The 17231-nt window shown below is 50.2% G+C and overlaps 1 protein-coding gene across 2 annotated transcripts in view; it reads right to left on the bottom strand.

The window, feature by feature from the left end:
* The window catches only part of LOC134346485 (calmodulin-regulated spectrin-associated protein 3-like), a 28440-nt gene extending 11413 nt beyond the window's left edge, over window positions 1-17027 (bottom strand). Inside the window, exons 1-2 of one of the 2 annotated variants that reach the window (XM_063047861.1) lie at window positions 16927-17027; window positions 504-2070 (exon numbers count right to left, since the gene is read on the bottom strand). In XM_063047861.1, the coding sequence (XP_062903931.1) occupies window positions 504-2070; window positions 16927-16979 (1620 nt within the window). In that variant the 5' untranslated portion in view covers window positions 16980-17027. Of the gene's footprint in view, window positions 1-503; window positions 2071-16691; window positions 16833-16926 lie in introns of those variants that run through there. The other variant, XM_063047862.1, reaches the window with a different exon arrangement.
* Between the last annotated feature and the right edge of the window lie 204 nt (window positions 17028-17231).

The raw sequence follows: 17231 nt of genomic DNA, 5'->3' as shown, positions 1-17231 counted from the left end.
GTCCAAGGTTACGAGGAGCAGGCAGGAGAACGGGGTTGAGGGGGACAATAAACCAGCCATGATGGAGCAGACTCGATGGGCAGAATGGCCCAATTGGGCTCCTATGTTTTATGGTCTAACATGGGTAAATGAAGGGGCACCAGGATTAACAACGTTAAGGTGGTCTGAAGGGGCTCTTTGTGCTCTACTCTGAGGACAGAGCCAGAACCCGACTAACTTTTATGCCGTGGATCCCCTACCATCAGCTGAGGGGGTCTGTGGACACCAGACCTGCTATAGAGTAAACTGCTCTCTGGGTTAATACCTGCCCCCAATTCCTCCCTAACCTCTCAGGGATAGGACAACCCACTCCCCACCAGGAGGGCCTGTCTCTGGAACACACCATCCCACCCCCCAACCCACTCCCCACCCCACCAGGATACTGTCTACCCCTGGCATTCCACCATCCCACCCCCCAACCAGTTCAAACACAGCAGCCCTGTTCCCCAGCCGCCAGCCCTCACCTTTGGCCTCTCACTCTCCTGTCCACCGCTCCGCAGAAGTTTCCGTGCCACAGCGCTGAGGTTCTTCTCTGCTCTGCAGTGACTTGCTGTTGCTGCCTCCCCTGGGGCCCAGTCCCCGCTCACCCTCCCTGCCTCTGGGGCCGGTTCCGCCCCCCGGACCCTCCCCCTCCCTGCCCACTCACTGCGGCCGTCCTGCAGCCCGAGTTCCTGGAGCTGGGCCTGGGCGGCTGCCAGGGAGTTATCCCAGGCTTCAGGCTTGGCCTGGGCCTGGGCCTCAGCCTCAGCACCACGCCCCGTCAGCTTCAGCAGGCGGCAGTAGGCCCTGCGGCCCAGGCTTTGCCAGCGACGGCCCAGCCGAGCCTCGCGGGCCTCCAGTCGGGCCCGGATCTCCTCCTGCTTCAGCTCCAGCCCCCGCCGCACCTGGGCCCACTCCGGGCACGGCCGCGAGCCCATGGACCGCCGCGGAACCGCCTGCGGCCCCCACCTGGGCCTCCGCTCCCTCAGCTGCTTCTGCTCTGCAAAGCTGGTCAACTTGGGACCGTCAGCCTGCGGAGGGGCCTCTGCTTCCCCCTCCCCTCGAGGCACCACCTCACCTTGGCCCTCTGCCTCCTCCAGAGGCCAGGGCTGCTTCACCTCACCCTGGGACTCTCCCTCCCTCAGGGACCGGGTCTCTTTCTCTTCCCCACGCGACTTTATAACATACGTCAGTCGCCGGCAGACCGGCCTCCCCTGACCAGAATCACAGCCACTGCAGGGATCTTCCTGTGCATCTGTGGGGTCTCCCTCGGGCTCCCGGCCAGCCTGCGACTCTGCGAGATCTCCCTCTGCCTCTCGGCCAGCCTCTGCTCCATAAGTGGGATCTTGACATGCCTCTTGGTCTGGCACTGCCCCTTGGTAAGTCGAGTCTCCCTCCTCACCAGACTCGCCCCCGAGAATGGGATCCCCCTGAGCTCCCTGACCAGGCTCTGCCCAGCCACTGGGATCCCCATAAGCGCCCCCACCCCAGGTGATGACCGGCAGGCCCCTGGTCTCTGGGGAGGCCAAAGCCTGGGACCTCTCAAGAATGGTGAAGCTGTTGCGAAGGCCCCTTCCCCTCCTACGGGGGCCCATGATCTGCGGGGCCAGAATACCGGGACCCCCACCAATCAGGCCGAAGCCCGGGGGAGGCGGCTGGGCAGCCTCCAGCAGGATCAACTGTGTGGGGCCTAGCCCAGGTCCAAGCTCAACCAGGATGCCTGACGTGGGACCAGAGCCAGTCACAACACCAGGCCCATTAGCAGGCCTGACCCCATCCTGCACCAGATTCCCAGCGAGGGGGCTGGTCCCAAACTCAGGTTTAGGCTCCGCGCCATCCTCCACTGTGCATCTGATCACAGGAGAAACTGGGGTCCCCGGTGTGGGGCCGGCAGCAAGGCCAGCCCCAGGACCAAACCCCTGCTCCTCGAGAGGCTCGGGAGTGGGCCCAATCCCAGCAGCTTCGTCTCCGTCTCTCGGCAGTGGACAGGCTGTGTGAAGCAGCTCCGGACAGTCCGTCTCCCCATTGTACGGTCCGTCTGCCTCGGTCGGGCTATAGGCGAGAGAGAGAGAGAGAGAGACACTCACTCAGCCTGGTCACATTTCACCCAGCAACGGGCCCTCAGGTTTCCAGCATGGCCGCCTCCCCACCCCCAACATCATTCCAGCAGCACAGGCCCTACATCCCTCTCCAGTAACAGGCACGGAGACAGGAAGGAATGTGGGTGTCGGAGGGGTCGCGGGGACGGGGAGGGCCGCGAGGGGGGGGTCGCAGACAGAGCTCTGGCACCAGCCCCTCCCTCTCACACCACCCTGTCTATCATAGTCAGAAGCACAGAAACAAGCCCCTTGGCCCACCTATTCCTTGCTGAACCGTTTAATCTGCCAGTTCCTGTTGATCCGAGCCCTCCATGTCCCTCCCACCCACGTACTCATCCAAATTTCTCTTCGATGTTGAAATCGAGCTCGCATGCACCACGTTCCATACGCTCATGACCCTCTGAGTGAAGTTTCCCCTCGTGGTCCCTTTAAACTCTTCACCCCTCACCCTTACCCCATGACATCAAGTTATACCCTCCCACACCTCGGCCTGCTTCCACCTAACCTATCTATACCGGTTTCCGACCAAGTAAAGAGGCAACGGATCTTAGACAGACTTGGAGGTGGAATAGAGCGTTGGGAAGTTTAAGGTTGTGCACTTTGCTAGAGCAAATAAAATGGCTGATTATTTCCTAAATGGAGTGAAAATACAAAAAACTGAGATGCAGAGGGACTTGGAAGTCCTTGTGCAGGATTCCCTGAAGGTTAATTTACAGGTTGCGTCAGTGGTGAGGAAGGCAAATACAATGTTAGCATTCATTTCCATACGACCAGAATATAAAAACAACACTGTAATGTTGAGACTTTATAAAGCACTGGCCAGGCCTCACTTGGAGTATTGTGACCAGTTTTGGGGCCCTTATCTTGGAAAGGATGTGCTGAAACTGGAGAGGGTTCAAAGGAGGTTCACAAAAATGATTCCAGGATTTAATGGTTTGTCAGATGAAGAGTGTTTGATGGCTCTCGGCCTGTATTCACTGTCCTTGTAGTCGGTGTCTACATTTCCCCCAGCACTCTGTGAACTGTATGGGGCTATCAGCGAACTGCAGAACACACACTCTAATGGACTGTTTCTTGTCACCGGAGATTTTAACCACGCGAACCTTAAGTCAGTGCTCCCCAGATTCCATCAGAACGTGGACTTTGCAATGAGAGGGGAGAACGCGTTGGACCTTGTTTACACAAACATTCCCGACGTGTACCGGGCGGAGCCCCACACCCACCTCGGTTACTCAGACCTCATCTCTGTTACGCTAATCCCAGCATACAGACCGCTCGTCAGACGCTCCAGACCAGTTCAGAAGCAGGTGAAAACCTGGCCAGCCTTCTCTTACTCACTCTTCCTTCAGTTAGTCCTGACGAAGGGTCTCGGCCCGAAACATCAACTGTGCCTCTTCCTGGAGATGCTGCCTGGCCTGCTGCGTTCACCAGCAACTTTGATGTGTGTTGTCTGCTCTTCAAGACTGCTTTGAGCACACTGACTGGCACATGTTCAGGGAGGCTGCAACCGATGGCGACTCTACCAACTTCAACTACTTCGGACTTCAACTACTGCACAGAGTCTTGTCATCTTCAGAAGTTTTCGGATGACTCTGCCATAGTTGGATGCATCAGCAAGGGAGATGAGGCTGAGTACAGGGCTACGGTAGGAAACTTTGTCACATGGTGTGAGCAGAATTATCTGCAGCTTAATGTGAAAAAGACTACGGAGCTGGTGGTAGACCTGAGGAGGGCTAAGGCACTGGTAACCCCTGTTTCCATCCAGGGGGTCAGTGTGGACATGGTGGAGGATTACAAATACCTAGGGATACGAATTGACAATAAACTGGACTGGTCAAAGAACACTGAGGCTGTCTACAAGAAGGGTCAGAGCCATCTGTATTTCCTGTGGAGACTGAGGTCCTTTAACATCTACCTGACGACGCTGAGGATGTTCTACGAGTCTGTGGTGGCCAGTGCTATCATGTTTGCTGTTGTGTGCTGGGGCAGCAGGCTGAGGGTAGCAGACACCAACAGAATCAACAAACTCATTCGTAAGGCCAGTGATGTTGTGGGGATGGAACTGGACTCTCTGACGGTGGTGTCTGAAAAGAGGATGCTGTCTAAGTTGCATGCCATCTTGGACAATGTCTCCCATCCACTACATAATGTACTGGGTGGGCACAGGAGTACATTCAGCCAGAGACTCATTCCACCGAGATGCAACACAGAGCGTCATAGGAAGTCATTCCTGCCTGTGGCCATCAAACTTTACAACTCCTCCCTTGGAGGGTCAGACACCCTGAGCCAATAGGCTGGTCCTGGACTTATTTCATAATTTACATATTACTATTTAACTATTTATGGTTCTATTACTATTTATTATTTATGGTGCAACTGTAACGAAAACCAATTTCCCCCGGGATCAGTAAAGTATGACTCTGACTTAAGGGAGTACACGGCATCAGTGACTGGCTACATCAGCAAGTGCATCGATGACATCACCGTGACCAAGACCATCACTACACGCGCTAACCAGAAGCCATGGATGACCGTGGAGGTGTGTACACTGCTGGGGTCCCGTGACTCCGCCTTCAGAGCCGGCGACAAGGCAGCCCTAACAACAGCGAGGGCCAAACTGTCCCGGGACATCAGAGAGGCAAAGCGTGCACACGCCCAGCGAATCCACAGCCACTTCCAGGACGGCGGCAACACGCGGCGCATGTGGAAGGGCGTTCAGGACATCACCAACTACAGGACAACACCACCTCCCTGTGCTGCTGATGCCTCCCTCCCAGATGCGTTGATCAACTTCTACGCTCGGTTTGAGGTGGAAAATGACACGGCGGCGAGGAAGACCACCCCTCCTCCAAATGACCAGGTGCTGTGTCTGACCGTGGCCGATGTGAGGAGAACCCTGTGCGGGGTCAACCCAGGGAAGGCTGCTGGACCGGACAATATTCCTGGCAGAGTGCTCAGAGGATGTGCAGACCAGCTAGCTGAGATTCTCACTGACATCTTCAACATCTCCCTGAGCAGCGCCATTGTTCCTACGTGCTTCAAGGCCACCACCATCGTCCCCGTGCCAAAGAAGTCTTCAGTGTCCTGTCTCAATGACTACCGTCCCATTGCACTCACATCCATCATCATGAAGTGTTTCGAGAGGCTCGTCATGAGACACATCAAGACCCTGCTGCCCTCCTCACTGGATCCCCTGCAGTTCACGTACCGTCCCAACCGTTCAACAGACGACACCATTGCTATCACCCTCCACCAGGCCCTAACCCACCTGGACAAAAAAGACACGTACGTTCGAATGCTGTTCATAAACTTCAGTTCAGCATTCAACACAATCATTCCTCAGAAACTGATTGGAAAGCTGAGCCTACTGGGCCTGAACACCTCCCTCTGCAACTGGATCCTAGACTTCCTGACTGGGAGACCTCAGTCAGTCCGGATTGGAAGCAGCATCTCCAACGCCATCACACTGAGCACGGGGCCCCCCCAGGGCTGTGTGCTCAGTCCACTGCTGTTCACTCTGCTGACCCATGACTGTGCTGCAACACACAGCTCGAACCACGTCACCAAGTTCGCGATGACATGACTGTGGTGGGTCTCATCAGCAAGAACGATGAGTCAGCATACAGAGAGGAGGTGTAGCGGCTGACGGACTGGTGCAGAGCCAACAACCTGTCTCTGAATGTGAACAAAGGAGATTCTTTCAAATCTCTAACTCTTCCTTCAGTTAGTCCTGATGAAGGGTCTTGGCCTGAAACGTCGACTGTACCTCTTCCTAGAGATGCTGCCTGGCCTGCTGTGTTCACCAGCAACTTTGATGTGTATTGCTTAAAACAAAAGAGATGGTTGTTGACTTCAGGAGGTCACGGTGCGATCACTCTCCGCTGAACATCGACGACTCCTCCGTAGAGATCGTTAAGAGCACCAAATTTCTTGGTGTTCACCTGGTGGAGAATCTCACCTGGTCCCTCAACACCAGCTCCATAGCCAAGAAAGCCCAACAGCGTCTCTACTTTCTGCGAAGGCTGAGAAAAGTCCATCTCCTACCCCCCATCCTCACCACATTCTACAGAGGTTGTATCGAGAGCATCCTGAGCAGCTGCATCACTGCCTGGTTCGGAAATTGCACCATCTCGGATCGCAAGACCCTGCAGCGGATAGAGAGGTCAGCTGAGAAGATCATCGGGGTCTCTCTTCCCGCCATCACAGACATTTACACCACACGCTGCATCCGTAAAGCAAACAGCATTATGAAGGACTCCACGCACCCCTTATACAAACTCTTCTCCCTCCTGCCATCTGGCAAAAGGCACCGAAGTATTCGGGCTCTCACAACCAGACTATGTAACAGTTTCTTCCCCCAAGCCATCAGACTCCTCAATACCCAGAGCCTGGACTGACACCAACCTACTGCCCTCTACTGTGCCTATTGTCTTGTTTATTATTTATTGTAATGCCTGCATTGTTTTGTGCACTTTATGCAGTCCTGGGTCGGTCTGTAGTCTAGTGTAGTTTTGTGTTGTTTTACGTAGTTCAGTTTAGTTTTTGTATTGTTTCATGTCGCACCATGGTCCTGGAAAACATTGTCTCGTTTTTACTGTGTACTGTACCAGCAGTTATGGTCGAAATGACAATAAAAAGTGACTTGACTTGAATTCGGCAGAATGAGGGGGGACCTCACTGAAACCTATTGAACATTGAAAGGCCCTCAATAGAGTGGATGTGGAGGATGTTTCCTATAGTGGGAGAGTCTAAGACCAGAGGGCACAGCCTCAGAATAGAGCGACGTCCATTTAGAACTGAGATTAGATTAGGAGGAATTTCTTTAGCCAGAGAGTGGTGCATCTGTGGAATTCTTTGTCATAGGAAACTGTGGAGGCCAAGTCTTTATGTATATTTAAGGCAGAGTTTGACAGATTCTAGATTGGTCAGGGCATGAAGGGATACAGGGAGAAGGCAGGAGGTTGGGGCTGAGAGGAAAATTGGATCAGTGATGATGAGATTGACAGAGCAGGCTCAATGGGCCAAATGGCCTAATTCTACTCCTCCATCTTTTAGTCTTATGATTCTCCTTCACCTTGTCTGCTAGAGCAACTTCATGCCTCTTTTAGCCCTCCTGATTTCTTATACGTACTCCATAAGCACCTCCTTTGTTCCTACCGGCCATGCACCTCCTCTTTTTTTTAAAACCAGGCCCTCAATATCTCTTGAAAGCCAAGGCTCTCGACACCTGTTATCTTTACCTTTTACCCTGACAGGCATATACAAACTTTGTTCTCTGAGATTTTGTTTCTGAAGGCCCTGTGCCCTTACTTTGGCCTGAAAACAGCCTGTCCCAGTCCACACTTACGAGATCCTTTCTGACAGCATCAAAATTGACCTTTCTCCAATTTACAATCTCAACCCATGGACCAGACCTAACATCTTGTACATTTACTTTGAAACTACTGGCATTGTGATTGCTGGATACCAAGTGTTCCCTGCACTGTCTCATTCCCTAAGAGCAGAATTAGGCCATTCTGCCTGTCAGTCTGCTCCATTAGACCATGGCTGATGTATTACCCCTCGCAACCCCATTCCCTCTTCTCTTCGTAACCTCTGACTGATCAGCCACCGCTTTAACTGGACCGAATAACTTGGCCTCACAACTACCTGTGGTGATGGATTCACCACATTCTACCGAAAGAAATTCCTCTAGTCTTCATGGATGTCCCTCAGTTCTGAGGCTGTCCTCCACCCCTCTATCCAGGCCTTTCAATATTGGATGGGTTTCAATCAGATCTCCCCACCCCACCATTCTTCTAAACTCCAGTGAGTCCGAGTCAAACACTCCTCATACATTAACCCTTTTGATTCCTGGGATCATTCTTCTAAACCGCCTCAGGACTCTCCCCAATACCTTGTAAAGCCTCAGTCAGAATCACACTTTAGTTTTTTTCAAAATGAATGCTAACAGTCGAGATCCCACACCTCCCCCCCCACTCCCCAGGGCAGACAGGGATTAGGTGAGGGGCTGCTGGAATCACCCTCTCTCTCTCTCCTGGGATGGAGGTCGTCGTTGGTTAAATTTGGGAAACTCCTCCCCCTCCCCTAACCATGGGATGTCTGCTACACAATTCCCTGCTCTTAACCTGAACAGAGCAATATGACTCTCACCACTGCAAAATAATCCCTTCCCCCATCAATGAATTCTCCTGTACGAGTCCCCACTCCGTAACCTGATAAGAGCAATAGGACTCTCACAACAGAATGATTCCCTCCCCCATCCACGAACTCTCCTGCACGAGTCCCCCGACTCGTAACCTGACCACTGCAAACGGACACTCACCACACAGTAATCCCCTCCCCCATCTGCGAATCCTCCAGCACGAGTCCCGCTCGTAACCTGATCAGTTCACTGAGACTCTCACCTCTGCAGATGTCCCATGTCTGTGCCAAACGGAGAGGAGACCAGAGCACCCGGAGGAAACCCGTGCGTCTCGGGGAGATCATACACACTCCTTAGCGGCAGTGATGAAACTGAACCCGGGTCACTGATACTGTGAGGTGCCACACTAACCAGCAGCTTTACCTAGACCTGTGCAATGGCCCCCCCACACAGACGGTGAAGCAGCCTGTCAGAACACTCTCCAAGGTACATCTGTAGAAATTTGTGAGCATCTTTGGTGACAGACCAAATCTTAAACTCCCACTAGAACTTGTAATTTCCCAGGATAGATCTTCACATCTGTTGATACCCAGGAACCATCTACAGTCTCCCGGTTCAGCTCACTGCTGGAGCTCCCAGTCACGGCCAGGACGAATTTCAGGGCTCGCAGGCAGGATTCCAGGAATCCGATTCATGTGAGAGATCGGAATGAGGATCATTGCCAGTGGAGCAGGCAGAGACAGGTCCTGCTCTCTCCCTAACCCAAGATTCAAGATTGTTTCATGTTATTTCCTGTACACACGCGTAGAGAACAAAATTATTGTTACCTTGCAGTACAACATGATAAGGAACACTATAATACAAAATGCAATGGATAGAAATACTCATGGAAGAGAGCTTTGGATCGACTGTATGTCCATAAAGTGACACTAGGCACAGGAGTGTCTGTATGCAAGGTGACTCTGACAGGAAAGGATTAAGTCGTGTGGAGGAGTGGGTTTGTGGGTGGAGGTGTTGATCAGCCTCACTGCTTGGGAAGAGTAATTGGTGGTGAGTCTGGTGCGATCGCTACGTAGCCTCCTCAGCACCGGCAGCGGGACTCCGCCAACCACAGGCGAACACGCAGCCTGAACACTCCTATAGCACCAGTCACAACCCCTCGCGCACGCCACAGAGAGGGGAGTGGGAGAGGGAGAGCCCCATACACAAGGCACGGTAAAAATAGCGACCAACCCTCACACAGACTACTGGCTAATCAAACCGCTTCACTAACTGCACAGATCACAAAGGCAGCAAGCTCATTCAGAGTTTGAGATTTCAAAGTAAACTTATTATCAGAGTGGGTATGTATGTCATCATATACATCCGAGATTCACGGTTGCAGGGAGCATAATTACAGAGCACTTCTCATGCAGGTGATGTCATTCAAAGTGCTTTCGGATAAAAGCACAAATATGAAAATAAAGATAAAAGAAAAAAGATGCTCATTAAAGGAAGGTTAAATGTGGTGGCCAGTGCGATCATGTTTGCTGTTGTGTGCTGGGGCAGCAGGCTGAGGGTAGCAGACATCAACAGAATCAACAAACTCATTCGTAAGGCCAGTGATGTGGTGGGGATGGAACTGGACTCTCTCACAGTGGTGTCTGAAAAGAGGATGCTGTCTAAGTTGCATGCCATCTTGGACAATGTCTCCCATCCACTACATAATGTACTGGGTGGGCACAGGAGTACATTCAGCCAGAGACTCATTCCACCGAGATGCAACACAGAGCGTCATAGGAAGTCATTCCTGCCTGTGGCCATCAAACTTTACAACTCCTCCCTTGGAGGGTCAGACACCCTGAGCCAATAGGCTGGTCCTGGACTTATTTCATAATTTACATATTACTATTTAACTATTTATGGTTCTATTACTATTTATTATTTATGGTGCAACTGTAACAAAACCCAATTTCCCCCGGGATCAATAAAGCATGACTATGACTAAATAAATAGGCTTAGAGCTGATAACTGAGTCTGCTTGTCTTATAGCTTTAGGTATTGAGTTCCACAGTTTTAGAGCGTAGTTCAATAAAGCTGAGCTGCCAGTCATCTTTTGAGGGAGATGGTTTAAATTCAGAGACCAGCGGAAGATGACCTGAGATCGAACAAGATTATTAAATGAAAAGGATTCTGTGATGTACTCTGGCCCAGATTACTGAGAGCTTGAAAAACAAGTAAGAGAACTTTAAAATCAATTTTAAGAGATACTGTACAGAAAGCCAATGTGGAGTAGTATTGATGGGAGAGGGAGTTTGGATGGGAGTGACCTGTTCCCTCATCATAATTTTGTTTAAGTGTCTAGCAATGAGTTGAAGTTTGTCAATAGATTGCATTGGAAGGCTGGTACAACGTGGATCACAGTAATCTAGTCTGCTCGATATAAAGGCGCAAATTAATTTTTCAGCATCATGACGGGACAGAAACAGACATTCTGTACCTTCGCAATGCAGTGGATTCCGGGTAACTTTGCCTGCAGTTCATCAGGACACGAGTTCATTTGGGACAACTCTTTAAAAAAAACTAATCATGAAAATTGCCAGAATTCCTTCTCTTTATTTAGGACACTGTGCTGCTTAACCGGGGATGCAGCAATCACATGCGCTTGTGTGGCCATTAGTCACTACACTGTGCTCAGAGCAAACAGTTTTTAAACAATGTCAGCTGTGTGTGCTTGCGTTCAAAAAGCAGTAATTTTTGTCACTACTAGTCAGTCAGAAATAAGCAGCAAGACAATTCAGAACTGTTCTGCTCACTGCAGTTTCAGGCATTCAGGCTTGAAAATGCCAGAATCAGCCGGGAGTAAAAATGAAACAATTTCAAACATAAACATACAATAGTACAGCACAGTACAGGCCCTTCGGCCCACAATGTTGTGCCGACCCTCAAACCCTGCCTCCCATATAACCCCCCATCTTAAATTCCTCCATATACCTGTCTAGTAGTCTCTTAAACTTCACTAGTGTATCTGCCTCCACCACTGACTCAGGCAGTGCATTCCACGCACCAACCACCCTCTGAGTAAAAAACCTTCCTCTAATATCCCCCTTGAACTTCCCACCCCTTACCTTAAAGCCATGTCCTCTTGTATTGAGCAGTGGTGCCCTGGGGAAGAGGCTCTGGCTATCCACTCTATCTATTCCTCTTATTATCTTGTACACCTCCATCATGTCTCCTCTCATCCTCCTTCTCTCCAAAGAGTAAAGCCCTAGCTCCCTTAATCTCTGATCATAATGCATACTCTCTGAACCAGGTAGCATCCTGGTAAATCTCCTCTGTACCCTTTCCAATGCTTCCACATCCTTACTATAGTGAGGCGACCAGAACTGGACACAGTACTCCACAGTACCCCGAGATCCCTCTGCTCCTCCACACTACCAAGTATCCTGCCATTTACTTTGTACTCTGCCTTGGAGTTTGTCCTTCCAAAGTGTACCACCTCACACTTCTCCGGGTTGAACTCCATCTGCCACTTCTCAGCCCACTTCTGCATCCTATCAATGTCTCTCTGTAATATTTGACAATCCTCTACACTATCTACATCACCACCAACCTTTGTGTCGTCTGCAAACTTGCCAACCCACCCTTCTACCCCCACATCCAGGTCGTTAATAAAAATCACGAAAAGTAGAGGTCCCAGAAGAGATCCTTGTGAGACACCACTAGTCACAATCCTCCAATCTGAATGTACTCCCTCCACCACCACCCTCTGCCTTCTGCAGGCAAGCCAATTCTGAATACACCTAGCCAAACTTCCCTGGATCCCATGCCCTCTGACTTTCTGAATAAGCCTACCATGTGGAACTTTGTCAAATGCCTTACTAAAATCCATATAGATCACATCCACTGCACTACCCTCATCTATATACCTGGTCACCTCCTCAAAGAGCTCTATCAGGCTTGTTAGACACGATCTGCCCTTCACAAAGCCATGCTGACTGTCCCTGATCAGACCATAATTCTCTAAATGCCCAGAGATCCTATCTCTAAGAATCTTTTCCAACAGCTTTCCCACCACAGACGCAAGGCTCACTGGTCTATAATTACCCGGAATATCCCAACTACCTTTTTTGAACAAGGGGAAAACATTCACCTCCCTCCAATCCTCTGGTACCATTCCCGTGGACAACGAGGACATAAAGATCCTAGCCAGATGCTCAGCAATCTGTTCCCTCGCCTCGTGGAGCAGCCTGGGGAATATTCCGTCAGGCCCCAGGGACTTATCTGTCCTAATGTATTTTAACAACTCCAACACCTCCTCTCCCTTAATATCAACATGCTCCAGAACATCAACCTCACTCATATTGTCCTTACCGTCATCAAGTTCCCACTCATTGGTGAATATGAAGAGAAGTATTCATTGAGGACCTCGCTCACTTCCACAGCCTCCAAGCACATCTTCCCACCTTTATCTCTAATCGGTCCTACCTTCACTCCTGTCAACCTTTTGTTCTTCACATAATTGAAGAACGCTTCAGCAAGTTAGGAGCTACAAAGAATTTGAAGGTACTGACAATGGAAATGAAGATTTGGAGGTTGAAAGCTTTGTATGAAGGCACTAGATATCTGAGCTGATTTCGTTCATTTACAGTCAGTCAGAAGAACACGGCAGCGTACACTGGATGCATTCCTGTCAATAATTATTAGGAACTAATTTACAGTTTTATAGTTCTGAAGTCGTATCAGTAGTGTTCAACATATTTCATTTAAATGTACAAATTGTTCCTCCACAAGACCATATGAGACAGGAGCAGGATTAGGCCAATTGGCCCATTAAATGTGCCCGAAACCATTTCCCTCTCAACCCTGTTCACCTGCATTCTCTCTGCAACCATTCACACCCTGACTAATCAAGAACCTATCAAACTGCACTTTAAATACACTCAATCACTTAGCCTCCACAGCTCGCCGTGGCAACAAATTCCACAGATTCACCACTCTCTGGCTAATGAATTTCCTCCGCACCTCCATTCTAAGAGGGGTGACCTTCTATTCTGAGGCTGTGTCCTCTCCACATCCACTCTATCAAAGCCTTTCATCATTCGGTAGATTTCAGTTCGGTCACCCCTGATTCTTCTAAATTCCAGAGCCATCAAACACACTTCATACGATAACCCTTTCATTCCCGAAATCATTCTCGTGAACATCCTCTGGACCCTCTCCAACATCAGCCATCATTCCTCAGATAAGGGACCAAGTGAGGCCTCACCAGTACCTTATAAACTTCAACAATACATCCTTGCTTTTATATTCTAGTCCTCGTGAAATGAATGCTAACATTGCATTTGCCTTCCTTACCACAGACTCAACCTGCAAGTTAACCTTTCGGGAATCCTGCACAAGGACTTCCAAGTCCCTTTGCAAATCTGATTTTTGAGTTTTCTCCCTGTTTAGAAAATAGTTTACGCTTTGGTTCCTTCTACCGAAGTCCATGACCATACACTTCCCAACACTGTATTCCATCTACCACTTCTTTGCCCATTTTCCCAACCTGTCTTTGTCCTCTGCAGCCTCCTTGCTTCCTCAAAACTACCTACTCCTCCAACCTATCTTCGTATTGTCTGAAAACTTGACCATAAACCCATCAAACCATCACCCAAAATCATTGACATACAAGGTAAAAAGAATTGGTCCCACCACAGACGCCACTAAGTCACCAGTAGACAACCAGAAAAGATTTCCTTTATTCTCACCTTTTGCCTCCTGCAAAATCAGCCACTGCTGTATCCATGCTAGAATCTTTCCTGTCATGCGTACCTAGTTTCAGTAACCTCTTGTGTGGCACCTTGTCAAAGGCCTTCTGAAAACCCAAATAAACAACATCCACTCACTCCCCTGCTTGTTATTTCCTCAGAAAATTGAAACAGATTTGTCAGGCAAGATTTCCCTTGATGAAACCATGCTGACTACGGCCTATTTTATCATGTACCCTGAGACCTCATCCTTAATAATCGGCTTCAACATCTTTCCAACCACTGAGGTCAGACAAACTGACCCATAATTTCCTTTCTTCTGCCTTCCTCCCTTCTTGAAGAGTGGAGTGACATTTCCAATTTTCCAGTCCTCCAGAACCATTCCAGAGTCTAGTGATTCTTGAAAGATTTGTAATGTCTCCGCAATCTCCTCAGCCACCTCCTTCAGAACCCTGGGGTGTGCACCATCTGGTCCAGGTGACTTATCTACCTTCAGACCTTTCAGTTTCCCAAGCACCTTCTTCCCTAGTAATGGTAACTTCATTCACCTCTGCCCCCCCTACACTCTTGAACTTCCACCATCCTGTTAATATCTTCCACGGTGACGACCTGATGCACAAAACTCATTCAGTTCATCCACAATTTCCACCTCTCCAGCATTGTTTTCCAGCTGTCCGATATCTACTCTCACCTCTCTTTATAGATCTGAAAAAGATTTTGGTCTCCTCTTTGATATTAGTGGCTAGCTTAACCATGTATTGCATCTTTCCCTCAATGACTTTTTAGTTGACTTCTGGTGGTTTTTAAAAGCTTCCCAATCCTCTAACTTCCCACTAATTTTTGAATACTTGTTCAGAATATATATATCTCATATGCCTTCAGAATTGCTCTGTTTGCTTTTTTTAAAAAAAAATACTTTTTGAACTATTTCCATGAAACTTTTGCTAATTGAGGCAGCCACTTAATTGGACCAGATGACAGGTTGCACAGATCAGATGTACAAGATAAGAGAATGAGATCGACCAGAGGGCCAGATCGGGTGGACGGGACGACCAGAGGGCCAGATCGGGTGGACGGGACGACCAGAGGGCCAGATCGGGTGGACAAGATGATTAGAGGCGCAGATCAAGTAGACAGTCAGAGACTTTTCCCAGAGATGACCTGGTCATAATGAGGGGCGATATGAGGAAAGTATAGGGGGTGCCATGATAGGTTAGGATTTTTAAAACAGAGTGTGGTGGGTGTGTGGAACACCACCATTGGTGGTGTTAGAGGCAGCTACATTATGGACATTTAAGAAACTCTTCTACGGATGATATAAACAGGGAGGGTTATGTAGGAGGGGAGGGTTAGATTGATATTGGAGTAGATTGACACAATACCGTGGGCCGAACATTACCGTGCTGTAATGCTCCATGTCTAGCCAGTTCCGACATAGGCACAAACTTTCCCACCATGGAGGATATCTTCAAAAGGCAATGCCTCGGGGGACAGCGTCCATCACTGACGGCCCCCATCACCCAGGACGTGCCCTCTTCTCCTTGCTGCCTACAGGGAGGGGCACAGGAGCCCAAAGACACCCCCTATTTTGGGAACAGCTTCTCCCCCTCTCTCATCAGATTTCCGAGCCCATGAACCTGCCTGGTACCACACGCCTCATCTGTTCTGTAACCAGCAGGAATGTTTTTTTAAAACATACAACTGACATGAAACAAAGCATTTCTCAACACGATGTCAGTGATAGGCAACCAGACTCGGGGCTTTGCCATCGGCCAGAGGAGAAACCACTGTACATCTGTCTGAAATGGTGACCAGCCTCCCTTTTGGGGGGGGTGCAAATGCCCATGGAAGGAACGGAGAGGGAGGGAGTACTCCACACTGGGCCCCCACCCAAGGTAGTGCCTCTTCCCCGAAAGGCCAACAAGGAACTCAGCCATTAGTTGCCCTGTTCCCTCCTCAGGGGACCCCTCCACCTTATACCTACAAACCCTGCCTTGAAGAGAGAGGGTAGTGTGTCCCACCTTCCCCTTTACTCAGGCAGTTGGGGGGGTCCACACTCCCAAACACCACATCCTTCAGGAGGGCAGCCCCCCCAATATACCCTTGCCCTCACTCTCCCCCCCCCCATTCACTACCCCTCACTCAATCAGTACTGCACTGGTTAGCACAATGCTTTACAGCACTGTACCAGCAATGTGGGACAAAATCCCGTGAGGAGTTTGTACGTTCTCCCTGTGACCGCGTGGGTTTCCTGCGGGTGCTCCGCTCTCCTCCCCGGTCCCAAAGCGGCCTTTGCAAATTGTCCTGTGGTTAGGCTAGGGTTAACCTGAGGGATTGCTGGGTGGCGCGGCTCGAAGGCCAGAAGGGTCTATTCGGCACTCTATCTCAGAGCTAAACAAACAGAGTATAATACCCCCCTCCCCGGTTTCCCCCACCCATAGGCCAGAGGCCAGTACAGCACAGAAACAGGCCCTTCGGCCCACAATGCTTTACTGAAACAATTGCATTAGCTAACTAATCTCTGCCGCCTATACAACGTCCGTATCCTTACATTCATCTGCCTACCGAAACGTCTCTGAAAAGTCTCCGATGTATCTGCCTTTACCGCCACCCCAGACAGCTCATCCCAGGCACCTTCCTCTCTCCGTGTTAAAAAAAACTTGCCCCTCACGTCTCCTTTGAAATTCGCTCTCTTACCTTAAATACATGCCCTCTGGCATTAGATAGTTCAACCGCCGGAAAAGGATACTCCCAGTCTACGCCTCTCATAATCTTAAAAAGCCTCTATCAGATCTCCCTTCAGCTGCGCCGCTCGAGTGACCCACAACCAAAGTGTCCAACCTCTCGTTCACTGCCCCCTCACTCTCCCCCACCCACCGCCCCCTTCCTCTTCCTCTCCCCCTCCCACTCTCCCCGTTCCCCCTCTACATACCAGACTGCGGGCGGCCCCTCCGCACCGCCGGCCGCCCCAGGACGACCCTTCATCTCCCGCCGCCCCTCCCTCCGACACAACAACAAAAAACTTCAGTCCGGCTCTCTCGGCAAACTTTAACCACGCCCCCGCGCCGGAGGTCCCGCCCTGCCTTCCTCTCATTAGTCCACCTCCTGAACCCGCTCGTTCATTGGTCCGGCCTTCCGTCCATCAAGTCAAAATCGCGTCCAAATCGGGAAAGACTGGGAATTTTCTTCACCAATCGGCGGGACGTGGTCAACTCTCCCGGATCCTTTTCCCGTCCA

Source organism: Mobula hypostoma, chromosome 5 (assembly GCF_963921235.1).
Source record: "Mobula hypostoma chromosome 5, sMobHyp1.1, whole genome shotgun sequence".
Lineage (NCBI taxonomy): Eukaryota > Metazoa > Chordata > Chondrichthyes > Myliobatiformes > Myliobatidae > Mobula > Mobula hypostoma.
This window is presented reverse-complemented; position numbering and strand designations above follow the sequence as displayed.